The sequence below is a fragment of the Miniopterus schreibersii genome (genome assembly GCF_964146895.1).
Source record: "Miniopterus schreibersii genome assembly, chromosome: 9".
Taxonomy (NCBI): domain Eukaryota; kingdom Metazoa; phylum Chordata; class Mammalia; order Chiroptera; family Miniopteridae; genus Miniopterus; species Miniopterus schreibersii.
Window position 1 is genome coordinate 16,641,246 of NC_138118.1, and position 27,783 is coordinate 16,669,028.

General features: G+C 48.8%; 1 protein-coding gene across 17 annotated transcripts; it reads right to left on the bottom strand.

Moving 5' to 3' along the window:
- Positions 1–277: 277 nt before the first annotated feature.
- On the bottom strand, positions 278–27,705 carry CCDC136 (coiled-coil domain containing 136). Of its 17 annotated transcripts, XM_081147645.1 has the most exons (18): positions 27,578–27,705; positions 26,758–26,865; positions 24,928–25,182; positions 24,760–24,834; positions 18,659–18,982; positions 16,384–16,495; positions 15,639–15,807; positions 15,274–15,414; positions 14,784–14,942; positions 14,358–14,528; positions 13,850–14,035; positions 12,097–12,291; positions 11,174–11,389; positions 9,313–9,771; positions 8,958–9,179; positions 7,245–7,514; positions 6,257–6,550; positions 278–618 (listed from the first exon to the last, which is right to left on the bottom strand). In XM_081147645.1, the coding sequence occupies exons 1-18, from the start codon at positions 27,633–27,635 to the stop codon at positions 508–510; spliced, it is 3,525 nt and encodes a 1,174-aa protein (XP_081003771.1). In that variant the 5' UTR covers positions 27,636–27,705; the 3' UTR covers positions 278–507. The 17 variants fall into 17 exon arrangements, with proteins under 17 accessions (XP_081003771.1, XP_081003780.1, XP_081003781.1 ...); XM_081147654.1 differs by lacking the exon at positions 14,784–14,942; XM_081147655.1 differs by lacking the exon at positions 14,358–14,528.
- Positions 27,706–27,783: the final 78 nt, after the last annotated feature.

Genomic DNA, 27,783 nt, shown 5'->3' on the forward strand with positions numbered 1-27,783 from the left:
AGGGCAGGCCAGGTTATTGGGCCCCCTCACACAAAGTACCCAGTTCATTCCGTTTCTGTGCTCAGATGAGCTCCTTGAGATAGTGTTAATATGTACAGACCAATCCATCTTGACTTGTCTGGCAGCACAGGAGTCAGCTTCATTTCTGAGGTCATTTGTAGGGTGATAAATCATATTTAGGAGTCAGACCCTTATATGAGGTGCCCAGTTTAAGGGAAACCACTCTGTTCTGGTTGTGTTGTGAAGTATTTAACAAATAAAAAGCCACAAAGTCTCATGTAGTTAGGTTGATATTTAATTACAAGGAGCCCAGATTCTTATACAAGGCAGGAAGGAGATGGGAGCGAGCAGCTCCCCATAAGCCTTTTCAGCCTGGGTGACTGAGGCTAAGACGACGGGGGCACATGGGACATATGGGTGGATGGGGGCTCTGGCACAGTGTGTCCTGCCCAAAGCTGAGGGTAGTAGCCACTGGGAATCTGCCCCTCGGCTGGCCCAGGTCTGCCATCACTCCATGAGGCAGAACTCTGTCTCTGGCTGTCGCATGTTGGGTAACACATAAAGAGCCACAGCTGCAAGAGCCAAGAACACCATAGGCTTCCACATCCCAAACATGTTCTGTGGGGACCAAAGACAAATGGTGAGTGCCCAGCCTTCTGAACCCTTCCCTAAGCCAGAGCTCCCCTGCCTACCGGTGCTGGAAACACCTGAGGACCATCATGGTCCACTCCCTCTTACGTCCTGGATAACTGCTGGAGACAATGTGGTCTGAGTCCTGGCACCACTAGATACCTGGGACGATCTTCTGTGTATCGCCTGAGGTGACGGCCTGTGTGCATGCCCCATGGAATTAGAATACCAGTTCCTGTGTGCAGAAGGAAGCTCAGCAGCCAGACTGCAGAGTATGCAAATGGTTGCAATGAGGAAGGCTGGATACCATGGCAAAAATATGAGGGTAAACGTGGGCCTTTGGGAAAAGCAGCAGCACCTCATTAGTTTCATGGAGAATGAGCTCAGAGTCAAGAGGATATTAAGACTGAGGAGAAGTGAAGGAAGTGTGCCATCGAGTGCAGGCAAATACGAGGTTCTAAGGCAGCCTGAACACTTGTGGAGAGTGATGTTGGTTCAAGGAAATTCAAGGAAGCTGGTCACTGGCCCTGGGATGCAAATGCCAGTGTCATTAAACACCCCCAGTTACTGGGTGTGTTGACTGACTTCCTGAGCATGTGCGGAGGCTGCCAGGCCCTGCTGACCCCAGCAATTCCTGCCGATTTGTGAGACAACAATAAGCATCATTTAGGGAACATGAAATCCTGGGCAAGAAAATACATGCTTGGGGAAATAGTTCCTACTTTTGTTTTTTTTTGTTTTTACTGTATTACTTGAAAGGTGGAATTTGGGTTTTAAGTCATAAGCTATGGAGAAACAGAAAGATAGTTTTAGGGAAGGGCAAATATAGCCCATTAATGCTAAGAACGCATTTTCTCAGAGAATAATGGATCTAAAAACAGGATTTTAAGCCAACTATAAAGAGCAAAGAAAATCTCCTACGCTTGTAAAAACAGTTACTAAAAAGAACGTAAGATATGAAACGGGAAGCAAAACAATGTTGGAGTTGGGTATACAGAGTAATTCAGGTAAGAAAATAACTGAAAAGGGAGCTAGGACCAATACTGACATGCTTGGACGCTTATATCGTAATGTGCGTTGCGAAAAATGCCAGTCTGGCACTCTCAAAGGAGGACAGCGCTGAAACCCACGAATGTGAACTGGCGCCCTTTATACCAGGCAGAGGCAAGATTCCAGACTGGCTGAGTAAAGGGCTGGTTTGGGTATCACAAAGGGGTACAACATGTCAGGCTTTCCTTTCAGACTGGGTCACTAAATTCCCGGGTCAACAGATGACATATTATAGAATTGTACCCCTGAAACCTGTACAATTTTATTAACCAATGTCATCCCAATAAATTCAATGAATAAATAAATTAAATAAATTCACAGATCAAGAAAATCATGTGTTGGACTTAATCAAGGTGTTTGACAAGGTTTTCCATAACTATGGAAAGAACATGAGGAAGTGAGTAGGACGACAGTTTGTTGTATGACTGTTTGTTAAGTGACCAAATGAGCTGGATAAAAGCCTGGAGAGACCACGCTGGAGAAGCTTGGCACTCACCTGTAACATGGAGGGGGACATGAGGGTGGGCTTGTCACCCCTGAGGATGACGTAAAGCTGGTAGGGAAAGGGAATATTTTGAAACCAGAGTTGAGATTTTAAAACTTTGTAGGTTACATAAATGGTTCATCTCTAATAGGGATAAATAAAAAATTGTCTTGAATCCACAAAATGAACTGCAGGTAGGGAATGGGGAGGGGTAACTTAACATATGTGACATGCAAAGGGGTTTTATAAACAATACATGAAATAAGTTAACAATGTGCTATTAGTTACCAAGAGAGTTAATGTGATCCGAGGCTGCATAAAGAGATGGTTGGTGTCTTCCTAACTATCTGGAAGCAACCAAGGAAAATTGCTCAAAATGTAGAGAGATGATAAGGGAAATCAGGATGCAATTTCATCTGTGGCTAATGTTAAATCCTTAGAAGCCGACTCCCAGCCTCCTGGCTGTATTACTTAACCTCTCCGTGCCTTAGGTTTACTACATATCAAATGATAACAGTAATAGCCACCTCACAGGGTTGTCGTAAGATTTAAGTGAGTTACTGTCGGCAAGGTGACTGGAATAGCCAGGGCACGTAGTATGTGCTATGTAAGTGTATGCTCTTTTTATTATTTCTGTGGTGTTTTATCATTTGTAAAGTACTTTTACATATGTGAACTCATCTGCTCTTCAATGGGGAAGGCAGAGGTCTTATCACCCTTTGCTCACATTTGAAGAAATGAACATTCAGATTATGTATTTTGGGACTAAGCTGTAAGCAGCAGAGACAGGCTCAGCTAAATTCTCTGACCCATTTATTAGCCGGTTTCTACCTATGTTGCCTTGATTCCTGGTTGGGGAGCTGCATTTTGGGGTGCAGCCAGGCTCTGCTTAACAAGCTCCCCTGGGAGGACCCTCACCCAGGAGTTCCTTTCTCTCACTGTGCTTGGGCCTGGCCGAGTTTGAGCTGGAGAAAGGTTATAGCTGAATGCTCTGGGTCTCATCCCACAGAGGCTTAGAAATCGGGGTGTATGGGGAAGGAACAGGTACAGGGAGAGACCCCGTCACTAAAGGAGTTGAATACTGTCCATGGAGCATAAGTGGAATGCTAAAAGAAAGGAGAAGGGTTGAAGAGGAAAAAAAGTGAGGGGGAGGGAAGAAAGAGAAAAAGGGAGATAGTGATAAGAGCTACCAGCAAATGCTTCAGTGGCCACTCTGAACCCACGCATTAAGCCAGCTACACTCCATTTACCAGGACGCGAGGAGGGTGGGAGAGGGGCAGGGTGAGCATGAGAAAGGAGCTAAAATAGGCCGCGAGAAAGAGTTTATGGTGCCGGAAGGCAGGTGGAACCCTAGGGTTTTACCTTGGGCCATAAGACCACATTCTGCCTCCTGAATTTGGTACCCTGTTGGTACCAGATTACATGGACTGGCCAACTGGAAGGTGCCCAGAACATACCAGCCTTGGTTCTTTGAGAACACTTGCATCTCTGGTTGGTGGAAACTTTTCACCAATACAGTACCACATTCTCTCCAGAAAGCCCAGCTTGGGAAGCCAATTACAATCTAATCTGGCCCCCAAAAGGGATAAACAGAGAACTAAAAAATATTTCCTGGCATTCTTGTTCTGATTTTTCTGGAGACCAAAAGCTCCAAATCAGAGAACTTCTCAGTAGAAAGTATATAACATGGTAGAGGTTTCAGTTCTGTTTTTACAATGCTGAAGGATGAATTGAGGCCACCCTCACACACATGACCCTGGGGGAGTCACAGCTCTCTAGACTTCCTCTCTCACCCAACAGGGGGGGCAGTGATTCCTTATTTGGCCAGCCTGGGTAATTATAACAGTAAGAGCTTGGCTCTGGGGCTAATCAAAGAGCACCCAGGCCAGCCTTTCAGACAGACATCAGCTCATCAGAAGTAGTCGGGTATCTTTGAAAGTAGCAACAGCGCTGGGATCATCCAAATTTTTCCCAGCCAGAAGACAGAAACGCGAACCACGTCAACAGTAAGCATTCCAACTCCCTATGTGTTATGAAGACACACTCTGAGAAGTCACGGGCTTTGCCGTAGCCCAAGGAGAAGCCAGAGAAAACTCAAATCCTAGTACTGCCTGTTATAAAACGGCAAAAGCAAGAGGCAAGCAACTGAGAGAAAAGGGAAAGAGGGGAGGCCAGGGCAACTCGCACCCTCCCTCAATCCCTCAGAAGACGACACAATACCAGTACCTGAGTTAGGACGCCGTCTCAGCCCACCAGCACCAGAGCAAAGCCGATATGACCACCAGGCCTACGAGAGGCAGGGAGAAGATGGGAGGGTTGGGGGCAGGGGATGGCTGCAACATATCAAATGAGAAAGCAGCGCGAGGAGAGATCATGAGATGAAAGATGGCATAAAATGACATAAACACAGGAATCCAACAGATAACGAAGATGAGAAAACAAAGGGAAAAGAGAGAGAGAGATCAAGAGATTAAACAACTGGTCGGCAAGAGCAGCAGTTTCTTCTCTGCTACCCGGGCCTGGTTCTTCCCACTGGTAGCCTCCAGAAGGCTCAAAACAGAATAGGTTTCAACCAGGTGGTGGGTCCAACTTTCCGGCTTGTCATATCCCTCTCATATCTTGTCAGGCAGGGGTGATCTGCACCCAGACCCTTCCTGTAGGTCAGTAACTCTGGAAAAGTGAAGCTCTGGTGAGTAAAGCTGGGTTCTCCAGGTGAGAAGACCGTCTGCTTTGTCACCCTAGGAAGAGATCGTCTCTTGCCAGGCCACCTGTCCCTTTGTCAGCCCCTCGTTCTGGCTGCTTTCCTCCAAGTCTCTAAATGTTCTGGGCTCTGGTCCCTACAATTCCCTAGGAGTGTAATGCTGTGGTTGTGAGACAAAATGCACTAAAATATGCCAACAATGGAGAAGGGCCAGCTCTTTGCCTGCAACAATCTTCCAGAGAGAAAGTGAATTTGGAGGGAGTAACACATATGCCAGTAGAGCTGCCTGCAAAAGTTACAGGACCCACTGAGACAAAGGGTCACCTCCGTATGTAGACATAGGAAAGTGCTTGACTTTGGAAAAATCAGGTCTGGCATTTAGAAATATGGCACCCAAAGCCAGGAAATCTCTGAGGCTCTGAACCAGCACATGGTGGAATGCCATGAATTCAAAGAAATACTAAGGTCCTTCCACTTCATATCCTAAGTAATGGTCTGCCACAGGTTAACAAGAACTGCAGTCTGGATCCTCAGTCAGTGCTGCAGACCGACATGCCTGAGAATTCCTTAAAGCTGACTGGGAAATCCCACCACAAGACTTATTTTCTTACCCTATGTTTAGAGGGACAGAAAGAACTTGAACTGTAAACTAAGGCCTTATTCAGAAAGTACTCAAACTCTTCAGGGAGCCAGAGCCCCCAGTTAACCTCAACCAGGGCAGGAATTAAGCTGGTACGTACCTGTACAGATGTACTAGTAGTTAAAATACGGAAATACTTTTGTACTTTTGTTGGTAAATTACCTAGGATACTCCCACCCCAACCTCTTAAGATCCAGCAAATAAAGGGTGAGGGAACTGGCTGGTCTCCAGACTGAAAAATTCTATCACTTTTGATCACTTCAGGCCCCCACCCTCATGCCTTGTAATATAGAGAGTCCAGGGGGTGACATCAGCCCTCCACCCACTCCTACCGGCAGCAACAAAGGTCAAACTTAAAGGTCACTGCGGGAATGGGGAACTGACTGACAGGCCCAGGATGACAGAAGGTCTCACAATGTCAGTGTCCCTATTGCACTAATGCAGGGGGAGCACCCTCCTGACATAAGTAACAAGTCCCACCATGTAAATGAAAAGAGGTAGGAATCCAGTGACCCCACCTTGGTTCCCAGCAAAGGTACAGTTCCACAGCAAATCGGCTTGAGCTTGCCATTTCCCACGCAGAGACCACTCTCTCCAGTCCCACCCCCATCCCCGCTTTGCCCGAGTGGTACCCTCAGAGCTCACTGGCCTCTCCTGCAGAAGTCCATCCCGGGGCTGGGCCACCCTGCACGCTGGGGCCGCTGAGCCCAAGGGCCCACTTCCCACTCGGCCCAGCCTTGGCTGTGGTTACCTTTCTGCTCTCGGAAATTTTGAGGGGGTTTTCCTCTGAAGCCTCAGGGCGAGAGTCATCCTCCTCTTCTCGGCTGTCCTCTTCCTTACCCTCCTGGTCTTGGGGCTCTTTGAATCCCTCATCCTCATTTTCTGCGGACTTCATTTCTATGTGATGCGGGTGCTCAGAAACTAGCTTATCCCAGAACTCCTGCTTTGGCTCCTCTTCAGTTTCCTCCCTCTCGCCTGCCTCCTCTTTCGGTGGGTCATCTGAGTTTGTGTGGCTGGCCTGGTAGTACAGCACTACCTCCAGACTCTGTGGGTGGAGGCGGGGCAGGGTGGGGAGGCTGTTACCCGCCAGGATCTCTACGCTCAGCACAGTGCTGAACTACCTCGGGAACGCTCGCTTCCCATTTCATCAGTGCGTGGGCAGCACTGTGATCTGGGACCGAGTCAATCTCCCTGCGCATCACATCGTGCGGAGGGCAGTCCCCGCCAGCCTCTCTGCACCAATCCATCTACCTGGCCATTAGCCGCTCCAGACGGCTGCCAGAGCTAAAGATTCTGGAGCTCTGCACTCAACAGCTCCTCCTGCCCCTGCATGGAGAGTCCTGTTCCACCCAGTCCTCTGTTACTTATACGCGCACGACTACTTTGAATAAATTCCTTCCTCTTCATCCATTTGGCCCTCCTCTTGAGCATGTGGCCCAGGAAGAACAGGGGCCTCAGAAAATTGGGCTGGGTTAACTGCAGCAGGCATCCGGCCTAGCAGCTGTGGTCCTTTGGGGCTGTAACTCCATACATGAGCAGTCTGTACTCTACTCTCCCCTTAACTTCACAGGAAAAGTGAGTACATCAAATTGCTACCAAGATGGAACTACCCTAGACACCTTAGAGGCCCCAGAGCTTCTCTACAAATACCTCACCTGGTCAGAATGGTGGGAGAGATGATTTTTCTTCCCAGGATCTCATCTACTTTCCTGCTTCTGGCTACATAGGTTACTACTCACCTGCCTGGTCTCACAGTTGCTCTCAGAAATCTCCAGGCTTGGCTTGGTCACCTTTTTATTTTTAACCCCACTGGCATTCTTGTTCATGTTCTTATTGGCATTGTTGCCCTTGGTATCAGAGGACTTCTCTTTGAGCTGGCGAAGCTCTTCCTGGCAGCACTGCAGCTGCCCCTCCAACTGCTCCTGCTCTGCCAAAAGCCGCCCCTGCTCATCCATACTGGCCTGGTACTGCAGCTGCAGCTCCCGCAGCTTGGTCTGCAGCTCTTTGATCTGTGGGTAGTGGAGGGCCAGTTACCCACAGCCTGGCCTACGCAGTCCGCCTGGGCCCTGCCTGGGGTCACTGCCTCAGAAATTTCCCTGCTAGAGTCAGTGAGGAAGCAGACAATAAAGAAAACACGAGGGAGCTGGAGTTAGCAGCAGAACATAATGATTGAGAGTGTGGACGCTGGAACCAGGTTGCCTGGGATCAAATCTCAGCTCCACCACTTACTAAACTGACACTGGACAAGTTACTAAAAAAAGAAAGAAAACAGGAAACTGTGGAAAATGAGCCTTTAAAGCAGCTTTACAAAGAGCTCCTCCTTCACTTGAGGCACCTGATTTACATCTAACATAATTTTAAAAAGGATGATTTAGCTTATATTTTTACTGTGACCTGTCTGGTGAATAACTACAGTGCTACCACTTCTTAACCTCGGACTTTATTCTATCATGATTTTGATGGGAGCTCCTACTTCACCCAGACTATTTCTCTACTAGGTACAATCACCTAAGGAACTGTGATGGACACTCCTAAGAGTGCACCTGGGCACCTGTGGCTTGCCCTGGAAACAGAGGCAAGTCCCAACCCTGCTCCCTAACCTCTAGTTCTTCCCTGACTTCTGGCAGCACATCAGGGTCTCCTTGGTAGGTACCAACACTGAGCAACCTAGGCCCGCATGTCTGTTCCTCTCTGGATCTCTCCCCTGTGTACACAGTGACCCCAGCTGGACTGTGGACTATTGGTCAGAATCCCATTGCTAGTGGATGCAGAGCACTTTTGGCATTATGACAGATCCAAGAGGAGGTGGGGCCCTGTCCTTGAGGTGTTTACAATCTAGTTGAAGAGACAAGACACAAAATAACCAAAGAAAATTGGCAGGTGAAAAAATACAACTCTACAGCCCGGCCAGGCATGGCTCAGGGGTTGTGTGTTGGCCTAGGATCCAGAAGATCGCAGTTTAATTCCTGGTCAGGGCACATGCCCGGGTTGAGGGCTTGATTCCCAGTGGGGGACATGCAGGAGGCAGCCGATCAATAATTCTCTCTCGTCATTGATGTTTCTATCTCCCTCCCCCTCTTCCTGCCTCTCCCTGAAATCAATAAAGACATATTTAAAAAAAATAAAAATAAAAAATACAACTCTACAGAAGTGCTCTGGGGCACAGAGCAAAAGAGAGAATACAGTGGCAAAGGAGGGAAAAATTATTCAAAGTGTCTTGAAGATCAGTAAATCCAGCACAGTTGGCACCTGACAAACGTGCATCAGTGACGCAGCAGACTGTCGGCCTCCTGGGATTCAGAGCCCTCTGTGTGCGTCTGACCAGGAAGGGGGCAACTATGCGGAGCCGGCAGTGAGTTCCTGTGTCTCTCCTCAGCCTCTATGAAACAGCTACAACCTCCTCCGACCTTAGGGACGCCTACGAGAAACCCTGCCTCCCTGATAGCAGTTACCTCATTCTTGTCATTTTGGGAGGCAACAGGCTTCTCAAGGCCCTCCATGCACTCCTTGAATTCCTTTCCACAGGCATCCAGCTCTTCCTTCAGCTCCTTCTGCTGGTCCAGGAGCGTCCCCATTCGCTCCTGCAGCAGGCTGTGCTCCTCCTGGCTGAGCTTGTACATGGCCTGCACTCCCTGCAGCTTGACCAGCACTTCAGCGACCATGTCAGCAAAGTACTGTGAAGGGTGAGGGAGGGATGATGGCACCCTGGGAAGCACCTGCCCTCCACCCCACTCTTTTTGCTAGGCCCTTCCTTAATAAGACAAAAACCTTCTTTCCCTGTCTGACATGTCATCTGGCTACTTTTACCTCTATATCTTCCGGCTCAGCAGGTTCATCAGTGCTGCTGACAAAACTCTTATAACAAGTGTCAGAGCTACTGCTGCTGCTATAACTCTTCTTATAGGCGATGTTGCTGCTGCTGCTGCTGCTGCGGTAACTCTTCATATAGGTCTCACTGGTGCTGGTGCTGTCATAGCTCTTGAGGAAGCTCTCATCACTGGCCTGGGTGCTCCCATAACTCTTGTGATAGCTCTCGCTGCCGTCAATACTGCTATCATAACTCTTCTTGTAGGACTCAAGGCTCATTTTCATAGAAGGGGACTGAGCTTGGAGCAACTGCATTTCTTCCAGGCAGAGCTGCAAGTCAGCCTGCAGCCTCTTTCGCTCCTCTAGGAGCCTCCCCTGCTCCTGCTGCAGTAGCTCCTGCTCGGTGTGGCTGGCGTCATACAGGTCCTGCAGAGCCTGCACCTGGGCGATCACCTTGAACTGCCAGGAGTGGGTGGAAGACAGTATCAATACTCTAACACTGCCGTCCTAGCTGCACCCCTCCTGGTGCAGATGTCTAAGAGCATACTTTAGAGAACTACACACCTTCACTCCGGTCTCACGACAGCCTAGGCCATCAATTTAGCCTACAGGTAACCAGCATGGGTAAGGGTCTTGCTCATTGAGGGAAATCTCCCCAGGGCAGATACTCCAGTGTTTCTGGGCTCCCATTTCTGCTGTTTCTGCACTCATCCCTCACTCCCTGGAGCAGTGCTGAATGGGTCTCAAGAACACTCTGGCTCCCTACCCTGCCCTCTTCTCAGTCAGGTGTACCTATTTTCCTGGCCTTTAGACTCAGTCCCCTACCTTTAGTTCTAAAATCAGCCTTGACCTTGAATATGAGCATACGAAAAATTCCTTCCTCAGAAGATGGGGACTTGGAATCAAGGTCTCACTATGAGTCCCTGTACCTCCTGTCCCAATTCTGAATCTGAACTGAGGGCATGTTTCCCAGGCAACTCTGGGCCTGGCTTCTTGGCTGCTGATGCCCAGGATGAGATCTGATCTGTTAAGGAAATATTTCATACCTGGTTCCTGGTTTCTGTGTTACCCAGGCTGAAATCTGATGCCCCTGGAATCTGACCAAATCTCACAGTTTGGACTCCTGCTATTCCCTGGATCTCCCTGTCTAGGCTAATATCTGAACGAACTGATTTGCCTAAACTGAAACAGTCTACCTGTTCTTCCTCACTCCTACTAAGACCTCAAACCAAATTCACCCCCCAGACCTGAAAGATTTAAATGGAAATCTCCACCAGTGAAGCCTCAGAGGCATGGCCCCTTGCTAGTGTCTAATCCCCCCGACCTGGCTATTATTCTTTCCAATGCTGCAATGAAAACAGTGTGGTCAGTACCAAGAACTCTACATGCTGGGACCTCTTCCCTTGGAAATGAATGGCCCCATATTGGCCTCATGTAGAATATCAAAAGGTTATAGATTTTATCATTGAAAAGTGTACTCCTCTATTATCAACCAGCTCATGAGAAAAGGACACCTTTAGTCAGCTCCAAGCAATCCAAATAAACACTAAAATGATATTATACATCTGGAAAATGGGATGCTGAAGGGATTGAGACAAATTATCAGGTGATTACAGACTTCTGGGTCATCCCGGTTCTAAGTATTCACAGGGCTTCAGCTCGGCATGCAGGTAGGTGAGGTCCTCAGGCCGTATCTAACGCCACATCTTCATGAGCCCATGAGCTGTCATGGCTGGGACAGATCAGGGCTTCATTCTCATCCTTATTCCTGGCCAAACGGGTCTTACAAACACTGACCCTTCTACGTAGCCCCTTTCCCTGCTAGCCCCAGAAACGTCTCCCTGCCTCTTGCTGTGGTTACCTTGTTTGAGAACTTAAGTGATTTGGGACCTCCTGGATTTTCCAACACTTCCTGGCAATGAGACTCTTTGAAAAGATGCAGCTCTTTGTGCAGCAATAATTGTTCGTTTAATACACTTTCTTGATTCTGTATCAGTTGTTTCTGCTCCTCCTGCATGCCTTGGTAGAGCAGCTGTACTTCATACAGGTTTTGTAACTTTGTAAGTAGGTCCTGACTCTGCAAGGTAGAGTGGAAGGAAGAGGGCAGGAACTGTGGTGGTCACATGGAAAGACCTCTGCCTTCTTCCTGCTGGAGACCCTCCCTCCCCTTAGGAATCTCTGGATTGGCTCTGCACAGTCCCTCTGGGATGGGGGCAGTCCTTTTGTGGAGATCTGCCACTTGAATAGAACTGATCTAATATGTTTAGATGTATTTTGTAGTTTACAAAGTGCTTTCAAGTATATTTTCTCTAGATAAGACTAAATATCTAAATATCGAATGCAGGACAGATTCCAGAGCATAAAATGTACTTTAAGATGTAAAACCCTAGCCCTGGTCGGTGTGGCTCAGTTGGTTGGAGCATCATCCCTTATACCGGAAGGTGGTGGGTCTGATTCCTAACCAGGCTGCAGGTTCAGTCCCCGGTTGGGGTGTGTGTAGGAGGCAGCCGATCAATATTTCTCTTTCTCTCTTTTCCTCTCTCTCTAAAATCAATAAAAACATATCCTTGGGTAAGGATTTAAAAAAAGAAAAGAAAAAGATGTAAAAACCTAATCACTTATATTGAATTTTTTGGTTTGAAATTGGTGAGAAAGTAAGGAGTGGTTGGTTAAGGAAAGAAAAATCTCAATCCCCACCCTTTTCTTTGTCCCAAGTGTAGGCACACCTGGGAAGCTACTCAGCCACTTCTCTATAGTTAGCAGCCATTCGCTGGCTGCCTTTACCTTCTGGAGGATACCACATTTAGGTATCGGGATCGTGAGCCTGTGCAGCTCTTCTTGAAGCTCGCCCTGCTCCTCCTGCAACCTCCTCTGATCCTCCAGGAGTTCGCACTGCTCCATTTGCAGCTGCCCCATCTCCTTCTGGTTGGCCTTGTACTTTTCCTGCAAATCTGTCAGTCTGGACAGCAGTGAATCACACTGTAGGTGGGGCGGGGCGTGGAGGGGTGGTTACTCCGTAAGGTAGTTCTCTGGCTCTGTGGCTAGCAGAGCACTTCTGTGCCCTCCTGACTCTTGCGATTCACCAGGGTCGCCCTCCCTGTACTGAGAATCCCAAGCCACACTGCGCCCACACAGTTCTAGAGGATGAGCAGGCTGCTTGGGATGGCTGACTGTGCTCTAAATTTCTCTATTAGTCCCTTCTGAGAGCATTTTGAGTGGGAGTGTCATCAACGCCCCTCCATTTTCATTTCCCCCGCCTCCCTTTCCTCTGGCCTTTTCCTTTGGTATATGCCATTTTCTTGCCCTGCTGGGAATTCTACTTCCTGTCACTCATTATCCTCAATTTGTTTTTATTCCTAAGTATGCTACTTACCAATAAGGACTTAATTTCATCCTAATTTTTTCCATTTTTGTTTTTGTAGTCATTTAAAATCTTTAGAAAAAGTATGTGCTTTTGCTAAATTTGGGTTAAGAAGACTAAGTCATCCTATGATTTCAAAAATCTAAATCTTCTAATACCAGACTAATCTCAGTGCTGTTTTATGACCAGAAGGAAAGCTGGCTTTGTATGCCAGCATTCACTTCCTCTTTCACTAGGAGAGGCGGCAAGGAGCAAGGCACAGACCCCCTTACTCCTAAATTTAGTGGGAATGAGGAAAGGGAAATGTGAGCCTGGGAGTAGAAAGACAGGGGGACTGTTGGGGTGGCCCAAATAACCTCCCTGATTCTGTGTCTCCTGAAGGCCTTTCCCTGGGGACACAGTCTGCTGTTGGCTGTGGCAGGAAATAATGACTATTTTGGCGGAATGTGACTTGTTCCACTATTTTTTGAGAATCTTGGGCCTATCATGCTTCAACACCTTTCTATTTCCTATCATCGATCCTGAAAGTGCTCAACACAGGATAACTGACAATGACTAGCATCTTACACCCTACGAAAAAGAGGAGGAGGAGCAAGGAAGGCTTTATTTATCACTACAGGATTTATTGCTAAATGGAAGTGGGTAAGAGTAGTATTCTGTTCAATTTAAAGAGAATAAAAACCAAGTTTAGAGGACCTAACTACTCTGAGGTCATAGGGTAAATCCTGGAAGAGCCTAAGTCCTTCTAATACCCAATCAGTGTTCTGGGCACAAGACCATGCCATCTGACAAGAGCATTTGCAATCTGCCTCAGAAAATTAGACCTTCTCTTTCTAGTTCTAACAAAAGTTATATATATGGGCCTATTGTGTGTGTCCTCCACAAATGACAAGATATCACTACACATGGAATTATATGCAAGCATTTCAGTGTTCACACTGGATCCAGATATACTGATTCTACTATGCTGTGGCTCAGGTTAAGGTCAAGGTCAAGGCAAACTGTCTTAAAGTTAACAGCATGGGGCTCTGCCTGTTTCCGGCCTTGCCGCACTCAGCTGTGACTGGACAAGAGCCCATCAAGCCCCTAGGGTGTATGGATGACTTCCTCTTTTGCCCTTACCTCCTTTCTCCAGAGGAAGTGCCAAGGAGATCTCACCTCTTTTTTCACAATTACCTTATCAGCACATTTTCCCTTGTCCTCTGGGATGAGCTGGGTGGTCTTGAGCTGATCCAGCTCCTGCTGGAGAAGCAGGAAGTCCTGCTCCAGTTGATCATACATGTGCTTCTGCTTCTCCAGTTCCTCCTGGCTGCTATGGTACAGCTGCTTCATCTCCTCAAGCTTTAACTGCATCTCTGCGTTCTGGGGCAGGGGAGGCAGGCCCGCCATCATCCCAGGAGCAGGTGGCTGCACTCTCTCCTCTCAGGCAGCAATGAAGGGGGCTCCTACCCTGTCCTTTCCAGTCCCAGTTTCATCCCACTGAGGGTTCCCTGAGATGGGTGAATCCCTAGAAGGCTCTACATTTTGGGGAGTGGTGAAAATAAAGGGATTCTACTAAGCAACTCTATCGCCCTCACCAACAGCTCCTCCACAGACCTCCTGCCATTCCAACTCCTCCTTTGCACCAGTCCTCTCACAGCAGCTCTGCCTGGCCACCTTCTTCCTCACCTGAAGCTTCTTTTACCTTGTCATTGCTCTCTTGGAAGCAGCCTGCGATGTCTTTGAGGCGTTGCACCTCTGCTGCGTGGTACCGCAGGTCCTCCCGCAGTTGTTGCTGCACGTCCAGCAGGCTATCCTTCTCACACATGAGGTTCTGGTGCTGGAGCTGCAGCTTATGTAGCCGGCACAGTAACTCCTACGGCGGAGGGGCTTTGGGCAGTACCTCTGGAATCCGCAACCCACTCACTCTGCTGCCTGAGTCACTCTCAGACACAGACGGTCTAAGAATTGACTTCTCCCTGCCCTTCACTCACTGGTTGTCCTCTCATCTAACACAATACTGAAGGGTAGCTGGATAGTGGCGGCTGAAGTTATTTAAACTCTCTACTCTTATCCACCTTCCCAAAACCTCTTAGCACCTAAGTAGCCCCTCGCCTCTGGTTACTGTTACCTTCTCACTTTGGCTTTCTATGACTGTGGATTTCATGACTTTGAGCTGCCGGAGCTCAGCCTGAAGCTGGAGTTGCACCTTCAAGAGCTCAGTCTGCTCGTCCTGGCTAGCATCATACTTCTGCTGCAGGGAGCAGAGCCTGGTCTTCAGCTCCTCGTTCTGTGGTGGGGAGGAGGCAGGTAGAACTGTTACTCTCAGGAAGCAGCAGACCCATCTCCAGACCAGTTTGGTTCTTTTCCAGAAGCAGACATCTTGAGGAGCTCCCGTAGGTCTCTGGTCTGGCTTCTTCTCTGGGAGAGACACTCAATAACGACTACCATTTCTAGAATGCAATGCTATGTCACTTCTCCAATTGGTCTCCGGTAGACTGTACCCCTGGTTGCAGCCGAGTCAGCAGAGCACAGCCTTACTCTGTGTTCATCCTCCCTGGAAGAGGCGGCGCCATGGAGGCCCTTCTGCCCTCCCCAAACTCCCTTCCTGTCATGTTTACCTGGGTGGCATGGTGGGAAGTCTGAAACCGAAGCACCTCATTCTGTGCGCACTTGAGCTCCCTATGTAGCCGCCTCTGCTCCTCCTCACTGGACTGGCGATGATGATGTAGCTCTTGCAACTCACAACACAATGCCTTACACTGTGTGGGGGAAATGAAACAGAAAGGCGACTTACTACAAGTGCATGTCAAGTGCAGGCTAGGAAGAATATTTACATCAGGCAAACAAATAAGACCCGAGTACTATCTCCTGCCATAGTGCATGCCTCCTTCGTCAGCCCTGGTCCTGTGTCTAAGGAGATGTTTCTCGCACGGGGCAGGGGAAGGTAAAAGAGAGACAACGAAAAGGGCCTGCAGTCCCCTACCTTGTTCTGCATGTCATGTATCTGCTCCTCAGCTCCCAGCAGCTGCTGTCGCAATGACTGGGTTTCCGAATCAGACTCTAGGAAATCCATGTCTGTAGTCTGAGACTCTACTGACATCATAGTCCTTAGTGTTTGGGACTCCAGCCACTTTTCTGTTGCTCTTCGTGTCCTGTAATCCAGAACCCCAGAGCCATGTTTGGGAGAGAACTCTGCCTTGCATCACCTGGCAAGTGTGCTTGGTCCTGATGTCTTCATTTTAGGCAAAAAATGGTAAGGAGCCTTTTATTGTGATTTCTCTTTCAAATAAACACACTTAGAAGAATACAAAGCCCCCGGCACCTCAATCTGCTAAGCCCTGTTTGGCTCTGGGAGACCCTAAGAGTGCCAGTCCAGTTGGGCTTGAAGCTGGGGCTGGTGTCAAGCCAGCTCCAATCTGGAGGACATTAGACAAAATCAAGTCTGTGTGGACAACAAAGGAATCACTTCTGAGCTACTCTAGGGCACAGCACACCAGACCCTAATGCTTAGAATAGAAGAAAACTAAATTTTTGAAATCACTCAGCTCTAGTCCTAGGCAACTGAGTTGGATCCCCATGACTGCTTCTAGGTGATATCCAAATCCTTGGGATACCATAGGAAAGACCAGGTCTCCAGGAGGACGTCCATTAGCCTGGCATCTGCCTTCACCAGCTCTACTCAGGGAAAAGCCCAGTCCTACAGAGCCCCACTAGCCTCCCGCCTGTACCTCTCACTCTCCAGATCCGCAAGCTGCCCTGTGAGGCTGCTGTTGCTCTCCTGCAGGGCCTTGTACTCCTCGTTCAGGAAGCGGTAGCGTTCCCGCAGTTGCTGCAACTCCTCTGCAGAGGACAAGAGGAGAGAGAGGTGAGGTCCCAGGGAGGGAGCCCCCCACTTTCCTGCCTGGGAACCTGATAGCAGAGGCTGAACAACTCCTCTTTTTCTAGAGACGCAAGAGATCAACAGAAGAGGTGCCCCATGCAAAGGCTTAGAAGACGGCCCAGAAAATCCCACGCTGCAAAGGGCCTTTGTCCTCTCCCAGGAACTGCCCTTCTTTTCATCATCCCAGATCTGCCCTGTGTGCCCATCTTCAAAACCCCAACCGAGGCAGAGTTTCAGCATTTTAGGAGTGTGTGACGCCTTGTTTGGTTTACTGTATTTAAAGTTTCCATTGAACTGTTTACCTTCCTAGTATACTTTTAGTACAAAATGCTGAGAAATGTGAACTGCCAGGTGTCACACTACCAGTCCTGGCCTTTTGGAGACAACCCGGGCATCCTGAAGGTCAACTTCCTTTATCATCACACCAAATACATTGGCCTGCATGTGGTCAAGAATTCTTTCTAATGATCTTTTATCTGCTAACAGAAGGGCCCAACCTAAGCAGGCCCAAATATCACGTCCGGCATCCACAGAGATCTAGCTGAAATGCCCCAGCACATGTCCTTAATAAGTACCAGGTACCAGTACTTTTTAATGCTGCTATAATACAAACACCCATATCTGTTTTTGTTTCTTCATGATTAAGAATTATTTCTCTCAGAATACTAATTCTATTGATACTTGATACTTAAAGAACACACAAGGTGTATCTTATCTACTGTCAGCTTCAACACCCTGAAATTCACTTCTAATGTTTATTCCAATCAGAAGTTCTTGGAATACTGAAGATTACCATAGAAGGAAAGAAGGAAGCTGATCTTTCATGAAAACCAACCATGTGTTAAACATTAGACTTGATGGTTTCAGCCTTAGTTTCAGTTAAGTGTGTGAGTGCTTTTAACATGTTAGGCATTTCATTTAATCCCCAAAACAGCCCTTTAAGGTTTTGTTTTTTTACATAAACTATTAATTTTAGAATAGTTTTAGATTTACAGAAAAGTTGCAGAGTACAGAATTCTTACCTGGGAGAGTTCTTACCTAGTTTCCCCTATTGTTAACATCTGACAATGGGTACATTCGTCATGACTAAGGAATCAAGGTTGGTACATTACTATTAACTAAACTCTACACGTTAACTCATATTTCTCTACATTTTCCCTACGGTCCTTCTCCTGTTTCAGGATCTCATCTAGCAGATGAATAAATAGCTCCTCCTTTTATTAACCAATTTTTACATAAATGGAAACAGAGGTTGAGAGAGATAATAATGAAACTAAGTTCATTCTGCTAATTCAATGGAGCTGAGATGCTGAACTGAGGTCTGTGTAAGTCCAGCACAAGCCTTTCCACTGGGCTGGCTGCTTTCTCCTAGCATCATCAATCCAAATGCTCTTCTGAGAGGCTTGTTACAGCTGGGAAACCTTGCACTTCTTTGATTCCTTGTTGATTTGCCTCTGCTTGACCTGGCCTAATATAAGGCCTCCCATTATACCCAGATCATCAATCTAGCCTCAGAAGAAAGGCAAACTCTCTGAAGTCATGAATCCTAGCAACTAGCTGGGAGACTCACTGTCTGAAAGCTTTTGAGTTCTGAGCTTTTGAGTACCTCATGTATTATTAGAAATAACCTCCCTTCCTCTCCAGCTGTCTCGTGCTCTGATTTGTTGCCCCCTAAAGCTCCTACTTTGGAGAGGGCTAAAGGAACCTAAGAATTAGCATCCTAGGGCCTGGGAACAGGACTGAAGGACCCCCAGAAAGCAGTCCAGGCAAAATGCCATGATGCCAGAGCAGTAGGAAGAGTTTCCCAAGGTGATGCCCCTGTACTCCCATCCAGAACTGTCTTTCCCAGGAAGGGCTTCAGCAGAGTCAAATCAACAAACGCCTGATGGCGCTCCGAGAAAGAGTTCTCAGGGTACATCTCCATGGTGCTATTTCTTACACTATGATGGACTGATTGTGTGACTCTGGTTAAGTTTTTCTCCCTCATCGTCTTGAGTTCAACCTGGAGGTTTTATCTAGAGGTTCCCAATTCATGATCTAAGACCACCTACCATGTTCCTGCATCCTATCTCCCTCTGCTTGACTTTACTGACAGACCAGGAGAAGGGCTTACATGTTCATACCTTGTAACTCAGAGAAATCTGAGAGACTATAACTATTGGATGGGTCAGAGGTCTTCATTTCCATTTCTGCACGGAGGGAGGTGATCTCCATCTCATACTCTCCCCGAACACGCTCCATGTCATCAAGTTCATTTTGCATCCGACAGATGTCCTCCTGCAGGGATGCTATGTCACTGTCATGTTCAGTTGCAGAATCCTCCGCGGCTTGTCGCAGATTCTGGATCTCTGCCTGGGCCAAATGCAACTCCCGTTCTATTTCCTTAAGTTCACATTCTTTCTCACGCTCTAACAGGGAAATCTCCTCCCTTAGAGATCTCAGCTCACCTGCAAAGTCCAAAGGTTAGGATGGTCAAGAGGATAAATGAATTAATCTGCAATGTTCTACAGGCACAAAGGTAAAGGGAGGTTTAATTTCTTATCTGAAAACTCCTGACAACCTAGTCTCTATCCCATCAGAGAAGTATAGCTTCATCTGGAGAATACCTAAGAAGGGAAGAGAGAGTGAATCTATGTAATAAGACAGTAGAAAAGTACATTTTGAGGTTTGGAACAAAAAGCAACAACTTAGGCTACTGAAAACAAAAAGTATTATTAGCGCTTCCAAGGAATCGCCTAACAGTTAAAGGTCAAACCTAATTTACAGTATTTTACTTATGTCCTGTGTCTTTTCAAAAATTTCCTGGCTAAAAAAATTTACACAGACTATTCTCATCTATTCAGTCTGGGACCTTAGAAATGAGAGCCTTATAGCTTCCATGAACTGCCTGTGGTAAGTACTGGCCTTAAAATAATGTATATTTAGAGTTCACAGCTGAAATTCCAATGTAGGGTCATTGCATAACCAAATATGGGAAAATAACCTAAATGTTGATTGGTAAGAGATTGTTTAAATTGATGATGATTAAATAGAATATCAGCAGCCATTTAAAAGAAAATGGCAGATTTACAGAAAAGACATGAAAAGGTCTCCATAATAAACTAGAAAGAAAAATCAGGCCCGGCCGGCGTGGCTCAGTGGTTGCCCACAGACCTATGGACCAGGAGGTCACGGTTTGATTCCTGTAAGGGCACATGCCTGGGCTCAATCCCCAGTAGGGGGCGTGCAGGAGCAACTGATCAATGGCTCTCATCATTGATGCTTCCTCTCTCTCCCTCTCCCTTCCTCTCTCTGAAATCAATAAAAAAAGAAAAGAAAAAGAAAAATCAGCTATAAAATATATTATCTTATTTTTTCAAAAAAAAATTATATGTACAATATATAACACAAATATACAAAGACATAGAAAGAGGTCTGGAAAGATCTGTGTGCCAAACCATAAAGAGCAGTTCTTTCTACAGAGCAAGATAGCATGTGATGGGGACTTTTACTTTCCATATTGTATAAATTGGTGCTATTTAAATTTTCACAACAAGCCTCTGTTATAGTAGATTTTAATTTACAAAAGAAATGTGTCAGAGCTCTCAGTATCTGTAGAACATCTCAGGGTTTTTGGACATGGGTAACCTGGAATTAGGAGAATCTAGAAGTGGAGAGACAGTAAAAGGCACTGGCACCAATAAAGAATTCAAAATTTGGAAGCCAGGATTAAGGAATTAATGAGGACTGGGTGGGAGGGTCAGGACCTTCCCACAAACATTCTGCAGTCACACTATCGTTATCCCTCACCCTGAACTCCTGCTCATTCTGCTCACCATTCAGAATTCAACTTTCCCTAGTCTCTCTCCTCCACCTCCTCCAAAAACCAAGCAAGTCCTCCATGAAATGCTCTCAAAGCACCTTGCAGTTTTGCAGTGTGTGTGTGTGTGTGTGTGTGTGTTAAACCTTGGCCTCCTTACTTGGCTAAAAGCTTCATGCAGGCAGGGAATATGTCTGTTTTGCTCATCACTATAGCTCCAGGATTTGTCATAGTACCTGGTGTCAAGCAGCTTGATAAATACTTGCTGTATTCATGCATAAATGAGGCAGAGGGCCATCTATTGAACAACCTTTTACTGAGTACTCTAAGAAAAATATGAGACATACTGCAGATATAAATGCTGAATGGGCAGGATGTCTCAGGGGTGGGGGGCAAAGGTCTCCTGTGCAGCTCATATGTGCGGCTCTGGGCACCTCTTTGCCAGTCTTTCGTTCTCTAGAGTGACCCCAGCTCTCCCCTCTTCTTGGCCCATTCAAATATTAATTGATCATCGCCTCTGTGCCAAGCCCAAGCATCTCTCCACCGAGCTTCTCTGACTTCCAATTTGACAGGAGCAAAGTCCTTGCTCTCTCCACGACTGAACAGCACAGAGGTGGTCTGCCTCTTGGGACTTAGCGTCTGGAGGGAGACACACCGGTCACCTGGCCATTAGGATAGAGGCCCTAGGACCTGGCGTGGGCTTCTGCCGGGGCTGACCATTTATTTCCCTACTGTGCCCTTGATGTTTGGGTCCCAATCTCCCTTAGGTTCTCCTCCGGGGTCTAGTCGTTAAAAAAAAATGACACGCTCAAGACCAGGAGGAACGGAGGAAGGTCTCTCTCCAACTAAAAAAGCTCTTCATTAGGCACAGGGGTCAGGACCCGCACTGGTGGGGGCGGGGCTTGCAGGCCCGGGGGAGGAGCTTGCCCGGGAGCTGGGCGGGGCGGACTCCGGCCGGGAGTTGGAGAGGCCGGGCGGGTTCGAAGAGCCGGCACCGGTTGCCCGTGGGGCTGGGACGGTCGGGGCGACGCCGAGGGTCGGGGGGTCTGGCTGCGGGACAGAGATGTCAGCGGTCACTTACTGGTTATGGCTTCCATCTCGTCGGCCCCCCTTAAGCGGTCTCCCTGGGCGGGGGGCCTCCCGACACCGGCCGGTCCCGGCCCCCGAGGGGCTGTGGAGGCCGAACGGCCTCGCAACACCCGCTACCTCTGAGCCCGCGCGCGCCCCCTCTTGGCGGAAACGGGCAACGCGCGTGCGCAAGGACGGTCTGTTTATCTCCGCGGGGCGGGCGTGGGGGCGCCCCCGCCAGACCTCCAGCCGCACCCCCACCCCCTTCCTCGCCGGGACGAGATCTGATACCAGAAACGACTCTACTGAGCGGAATTGCTCTAGAGCTTTATTTTCCCACATTGCTGTCTCCCTACTTAGATTCCGGCTCCCTTCTTATCTGAAAGGAAGAATGTTCCCTAGTCAAGCAAAGGCCTTTTGATGCACTGGATCATTTCCTTCACCATAAAAACATGATCTAGTGCGTCCTACCTCAAAAAATAAAAAAAAATCCCCAAACACTCTCCCTTTGATTTTATTTCTCATTCCATTCGCTTGTCTGCCTCTCTTCAAAACATGCCTGCTGGGATTACCTGCGCTCACCTTGTCCGTTTCACCTCCCCTGCCCTCTTCAGTCCCAATCCAGTCAGGCCTCCAGCTTCACTGAAACACCTCAGAGCCCTCCACCTTGCCAAATCAAATGGCCATCTTATGGACTGTGCAACTTTGGACACAGCTGATTGTTACCTCCTTAAGCACTTTCTGCTCTTGGGTTCCAGGGCATGAAATGCTTCCGCAGTTCCTCCTACCTCAGTCTCCTTTGTTCCTTCCTCCTTCTATACGGGACCTTTAAATACGGGACTAACCCTGGGACTGGACCCTTTTTTCTTCTCTTCCTGTATCTCCAGGTGATTTCATGGCGCTCTCCCACAGATTTGAATGCTATCTATATGCTGAGGACTCCCAAATTTATATCTCCGATTTCTCCCCTGGTTCTAGATCCATTTATCCAATTTAACATATTTACTTGGATGTCGTTAGCCATTTCAAACTCAACATGTAGAAAACATGTCTTAAATGCTCCCCCTAGCTCTCAAGTCTTCCCATCCCAACAAATGACACCACCAACCAACCAGTTTTAAGACAGTCATCTTCCACATCTCTCTTATCCCCCATCCAATTCGTCAGAAGTCCTGAGGGCTTGACCTTCAAATTTTATTGTGAATCACCTTCATTTCTACCGCTCTAATCCAACCAACCACTACCTCTTGACCGGACTACTGCAATAACTTACTGACCAGACTCACTGTTTTGACTCTGTTCCCTCCATTCAATTTCTACACAGTGGCCAAAGTGCTCTTTTTTTTTTTTTCTTTAAGGTAATGTTTTTTCTTTTAAGGTAATTAAAAAATCTTTTATTGATTTTTTAGAGAGAGAGAAGGAGAGAGAGAAACATCAATGTGAGAGAGAAACATTGATAGGTTGCCTTCTGCACACACCTGTCGAACCTGACCAGAAATCGAACCTTTTGGTGCATGGGACAGTGCTCAACCAACTGAGCAACACTGGTCAGGGCTAAAGTGCTCTTTTTCAAAATGTAAAGCAGATCATATCACCCCAGATCTGGCTAAGGCCCTCCCACATCTTTCTGCTATACTTAGGATAAAAGCCAAACCTCTCAGCTCGCCTATAAGGCCCTTTGTAATCTGGCCTCTGCCTGCCTCTTAGAACTCTACCATGGTCCTCCACATGCACTTTGTTTCAGCCACAATGGCCTTTGAACTGTCCTTCAAACACATGAAGCTCTTTTTTTTTTTTTTAATTGTCACCCGAGGATATTTTTTTCCATTGCTTTTCAGAGACAGTGGAAGGAGAGAGAGAGAAACATCGATGTGAGAGAGACACATCAATTGGTTGCCTCCCCCATGCATCCCAACCACCGGGGCCAGGGATCGAGCCTGCAACCGAGATACGTGCCCTTGGCCGGAATCGAACCAGGGACCCTTCAGTCCTCGGGCCGACGCTCTAACCACTGAACAAACTCGCTGGGGTATGAAGCTCATTTTTGCCTCTGAGCTTTAGTAGTTGCTATTCCTTTTGCCTAATGTGCTTTTCCTCAGATCTTTCTCATTATTCAGGTCTTAGTTCAAATGCTACCTTCTCAAAGGGGACTTTTCCAGTTACCTTATCAAAAATAAACTCCTACTTCACCCCATCTCTGTCATATTATTATATCGTATTCACAGCATTTATTGCCTCCTGAACTTGTTTATTTTCTGCCTCTCCTTATTAGAATGTACTCTTCATTAGGGCAGGGATCTGGTCTGTCTTGTTCATAGCTGGTCCTCCAAGTATACAGGCACTCCATAAATGGTTGATAAACAAATAAATTAGCCCCATTTTACAGATAAGGAACCAAGTTTCAGAAAGATAAAAGTGACTTGCCCAAGAGCACCAAGCTTGTTACATGGCTGAGTTGGGCCCGAGGATCTAGGTGATCTGAGACCAATGCTCACACGCTTTGCCCCGTGCAACACATTGCCTCCACCTCTCCCCTCCGCCCTCCCCTATGAATTGTCATCTATCTTCAAAGGTAGATGCAAGCCTCTGCCTTTGCTTACATCTTCCTTCCCTCCCCCTCGCCCACTTTTGCTTTGTCCTTTCCTGGCCTTCCTTTTTTCTCCATTTATACTTTTCGTTTGGCTTGATCTCCCTTCTCCTGGGAGAGTCCCTGCTGTTTTCTAGGGCAGCTCCCCCAAACCTTCCGGAAGCCCACGGGAATAACAAAAGCTGCCTCTTTATTTGGTGGTACAGTGGAATGTGGGACACCTGCCTTGATGCTTCCCAGAGACAAAGGGAATGTGGGCGTTAGAAGAGAGGGAGTTTGGAGCCACAGCTTGGTCCAGGGGAGCAAAAGAAGCGGTCTCATCTGCTTCACTTGAAAGATGTACAGAGTCCCCTCCAGTCACATCTCATTGGCTCACTGCTCTTCCCATGGTGCCTTTGGAGGGCCAGGAAAAAGCAATCTGGTTTGGAATTCAGTTCCAATCAACTACCCCTGGCACTGACCAGGAGAACCAAGGAAAAGAGATGCAAGTGTGAAGGGAGGGGGCTGCAGGAGACAGTTAGCCACAGGGAAAGGGGGTGAAGTGGGAGGGCAAGAAAGGGAAAGGGAAGACAGAAGAGCCAGGCAGAGATGCCAAGAAGAAAGAAAATTAGGTAAAGAGGGGAGTGGAGAGATGAGAAAAGGTGAGATTAGCAGAGAAAAAAGAGAAAGTACTGAATTAGGTTATGTTTCTCCGCTGTGCTTCAGCCAAACCCTCAGGACAGAAGTACCTGGAAGACCACCACCTCTCCAGCCTTAGTTGCGGGAATTACCTTGGAGCTGCTGGATCTGCTTGGTGAAGACCTCTGCCTGCTGGGCACTGGCCAGCCGCTCGTCCTCCAGGAGCCCTGCAGCGAGACGGGGAGCCAGCATCAGGCCTGGGGTCCAGCGAGCACAGGGCCTTTGTGCCCAGGCCCCCTGGCCCTGTCACAGATACTCACCCTGGAGCTCCAGGGAGTCATCCTCATGCTGCCCTGCTAGTTCCCGGGTCTCTTCCAGCTCCGCCACCAGCTGTAGCACCTGAGCCCTCAGCTCCTCCAGCTCTGTCTCCGTGAGGCTCAGGCCCCGGTGCTTGCCCAATGACAGGGAGCCCACACTGCCACCTTTCTGCACTTGCTCTTCCTCTTCTTCCACCTCTTCTTCCTCCTCTTCCTCCTCTTCTTCCTCCTCATAGAGAGCTGGGAGCAACACTTCTCCTAGGAAAGACACCCGTCCCATCAGGGAGTCAGAGACAACTTCCTTTCTAGGGTCCTTCTAGGGGAGGCCCTCAAACTCACTGTCTCTGGACAGAGATGGTATAATAGTGCCACCTGGTGTCCCCCAAGGACCCCCTGGGCAGGACCTGCACTCATGAGTCCTCAGGTGTGAGGGTCAAGTTTGGAGGTAGCCCACCCACTCCCAGGCCCTTTCTGGACAGGTACTGCATCTGGTGACCTCCCATTACTGCCTTTGGGCCAACTGAGCAGCTGGGTGCTGGCTCAGTCATGTGAAGCTTGCATAAGGATTCCTGCTTCTTCCAGCCCTGGTCTCTGGATAGTGGGACATAACTAAGAGATAGTTATGTCGCACTGTCTGGGCATAACTTAAGCCAAATAGGGTAAAAGTTACAGTTTGGGGGTTTGTAGAAAGTTAAAAATTATCCTGGGGCCTTGTGAGAAATTAGCCTTTCCATAATAAAAAGGCATTGCCTGTCAACAGGCAGAGAAAGAAAAAACACTTAAATGATTTTGAATATTTACCAGGACAAACATGGGGGCCCTTTCAAATGTGCTTTTTGAAATTTTCTACAAGGTCCATCTTCCTTTACCCTGCTGAGTGTTTGCGGGGGAAGAGGGGTCTCCTCTCCCTTTCCTGAGTGTTACGAGGCCCCTCCTCCCCAGGTGACCACAATGCAGTTTTTTAGGGAAAGTCTGAGATTGTGCTTGTGTGTAAAAGAAAGCCTTTAATGCACTGAAAACTGGGGTGTGCTGGTCTCCAGCCTCTGGTTGGTGAGCACCCCCTCCTTTGCTGCAATGCAGTTCCTCTAAATAGCAAAAATCTTATCTGGATGGTGATTGCTTGCTTCGTTTTAAAGTCTGAATCCCTAGTCTTATTTTCTCCAATAAAAGCAGGCTACGGTTCATCTGGGATCCCTTGAATCACTTGTCCCCCTTGGGGAAGCAGGGTGGCCCTCACTGAGTGTGCACAGGGGTCTGGGGACACTTTACAAGAAGTCCTGGAAAACGAACCAGCATCCTTCCAGGGGCCTGGGTGTTGGCAGCAACCACAAAGTCCCATGGGTGTGGTGGGGACACATGAGTGTTAGGAGGTTGGCCTTCGCACCTGTCCCCCCCACAGGCAGTCTCTTTCAGGCAGTAAGCTATCCTAGAGAACCAAAGCCACAAGGCTTGCATATGAAGTTAGTGGTGGTAGCACCAGAAAGACGATTCACATGCTCACTTCCCTGCTTTTCAAAATAAGAGACAGCTTGGTATCTGGGTCGGGAGGCATAAGAACAAACCCCCTGCTGAAAAGCTGCTTCAAAGCTCTGTCCCAGTGAGGCCTGTTCCTCTGTCTGGCAGCTCCCCCAGGACACACAACCTGGTTAGGTGGTGATGAGAGCCCCAAAGGGCCTCAAAGCCTCAGCCCTGAGGAGGGGGTGGAGGGGGCTAAGGTGAACTGAGGAAAGAGCTGTGTCCTGGCTCAGAGTTCTGGGGGGTCAGAGGGTGGAAAGAGAAGGGAAGAGAAATTGGGCAAGGGGAAGAGAAAGAAAGCTTTCTGGGAAAACTCACCCTCCATAGCTTGCATCCCCCGCCGCTCCAGGGACCCCCAGCGTTGGCCTTTCTTCCTCTCACATCCCTCGGACACCTCGTAGGAGCCTAAAGTGGTCACTGTGGGACCTGCCAGCAGGGACAGAGGAGAGATTGTCTGATGCTAGGGGCAGCTGGGGTGCAGAGGAGATTAGGGGACGTGCCTCCGAGCCCTCTGGAGCCCTGGGGTCTTTAATCTTGGAGGAGGAGCTCGGCTTACTCTGCCTCAGCGGCCCCTCGAGCTGCGCTGCGGGGACCCCGCCCTGCACCCTCCTCAGCACCCCCAGTTCCAGGCTCCTCTCCCTTGCACAGACGTAAAGGGTGTGTGTCTCTTTAGCCCAAAGGGGACGGGAGGAGAGAGGCAAGGATGGGAAAGGGGACAGGACCCTGTTAAACAGACGCTGAAAGGGTGCGGCGGTGGGTGCGGGGAGGCAGGCGTGGGGGCGGGGCTGCGGGAGGGGGTCCAGGCCCGAGCTGCGCCCCTCCCCTCCGATCTGCCCCAGGACCTCGTCTGTCCCACGGTCGCCCAGCGCTCCTGAGCCTTCGGGGCTGGAAGGGTGCAGAGGCCGGCGCTGGAAGCACCGCGGGGCTGCACGGGCGGGATGGGGAGGCTCGGGGGACGCGCTGCGGGGCAGATGTGGCCGGTGGCGGAAGACCCAGCCCGAAAGATGGAGACCGGACCCGAGGGCGGGGTGGGATGGAGGGAGGGAGAGTCGGGGGGGGGGACATTGGGGTCCGCCGGGAGCAGAGGTGGAGAAAAGGAAGGAGCGTTGGGGAGAAGCGAGGAGGGGGCAGCTCTGACCTGGGCCGGGGCAGCTCCAGCTCGCGGCGCCCGCGCCCGCCCCGGCAGCCGCCTCCATGGCCGCTCGCGCCGCCGCCGTCCCCGGGAGCAGACGCCGCAGCGGCGAGGCCGGGACCTGGAGCCGCGCGCGGGGGAGGGGCGGAGGGGCGGGGCCTGGCCAGGCACCTGACGCCGCCCCGCCCGCCGTCGGCCGCCGCCGGGAAGCC

Coding starts and splice junctions, on each gene's coding strand:
- CCDC136 (XM_081147645.1), bottom strand. CDS start 27,635: ATGGAGGCGGCTGCCGGGGCGGGCGCGGGCGCCGCGAGCTGGAGCTGC. Junction 7,515..8,957: donor CCCAAAATGACAAGAATGAG/GTAACTGCTATC, acceptor CACTACCCACAG/ATCAAAGAGCTGCAGACCAA. Junction 619..6,256: donor AAATTTCCGAGAGCAGAAAG/GTAACCACAGCC, acceptor TGGTCCCCACAG/AACATGTTTGGGATGTGGAA.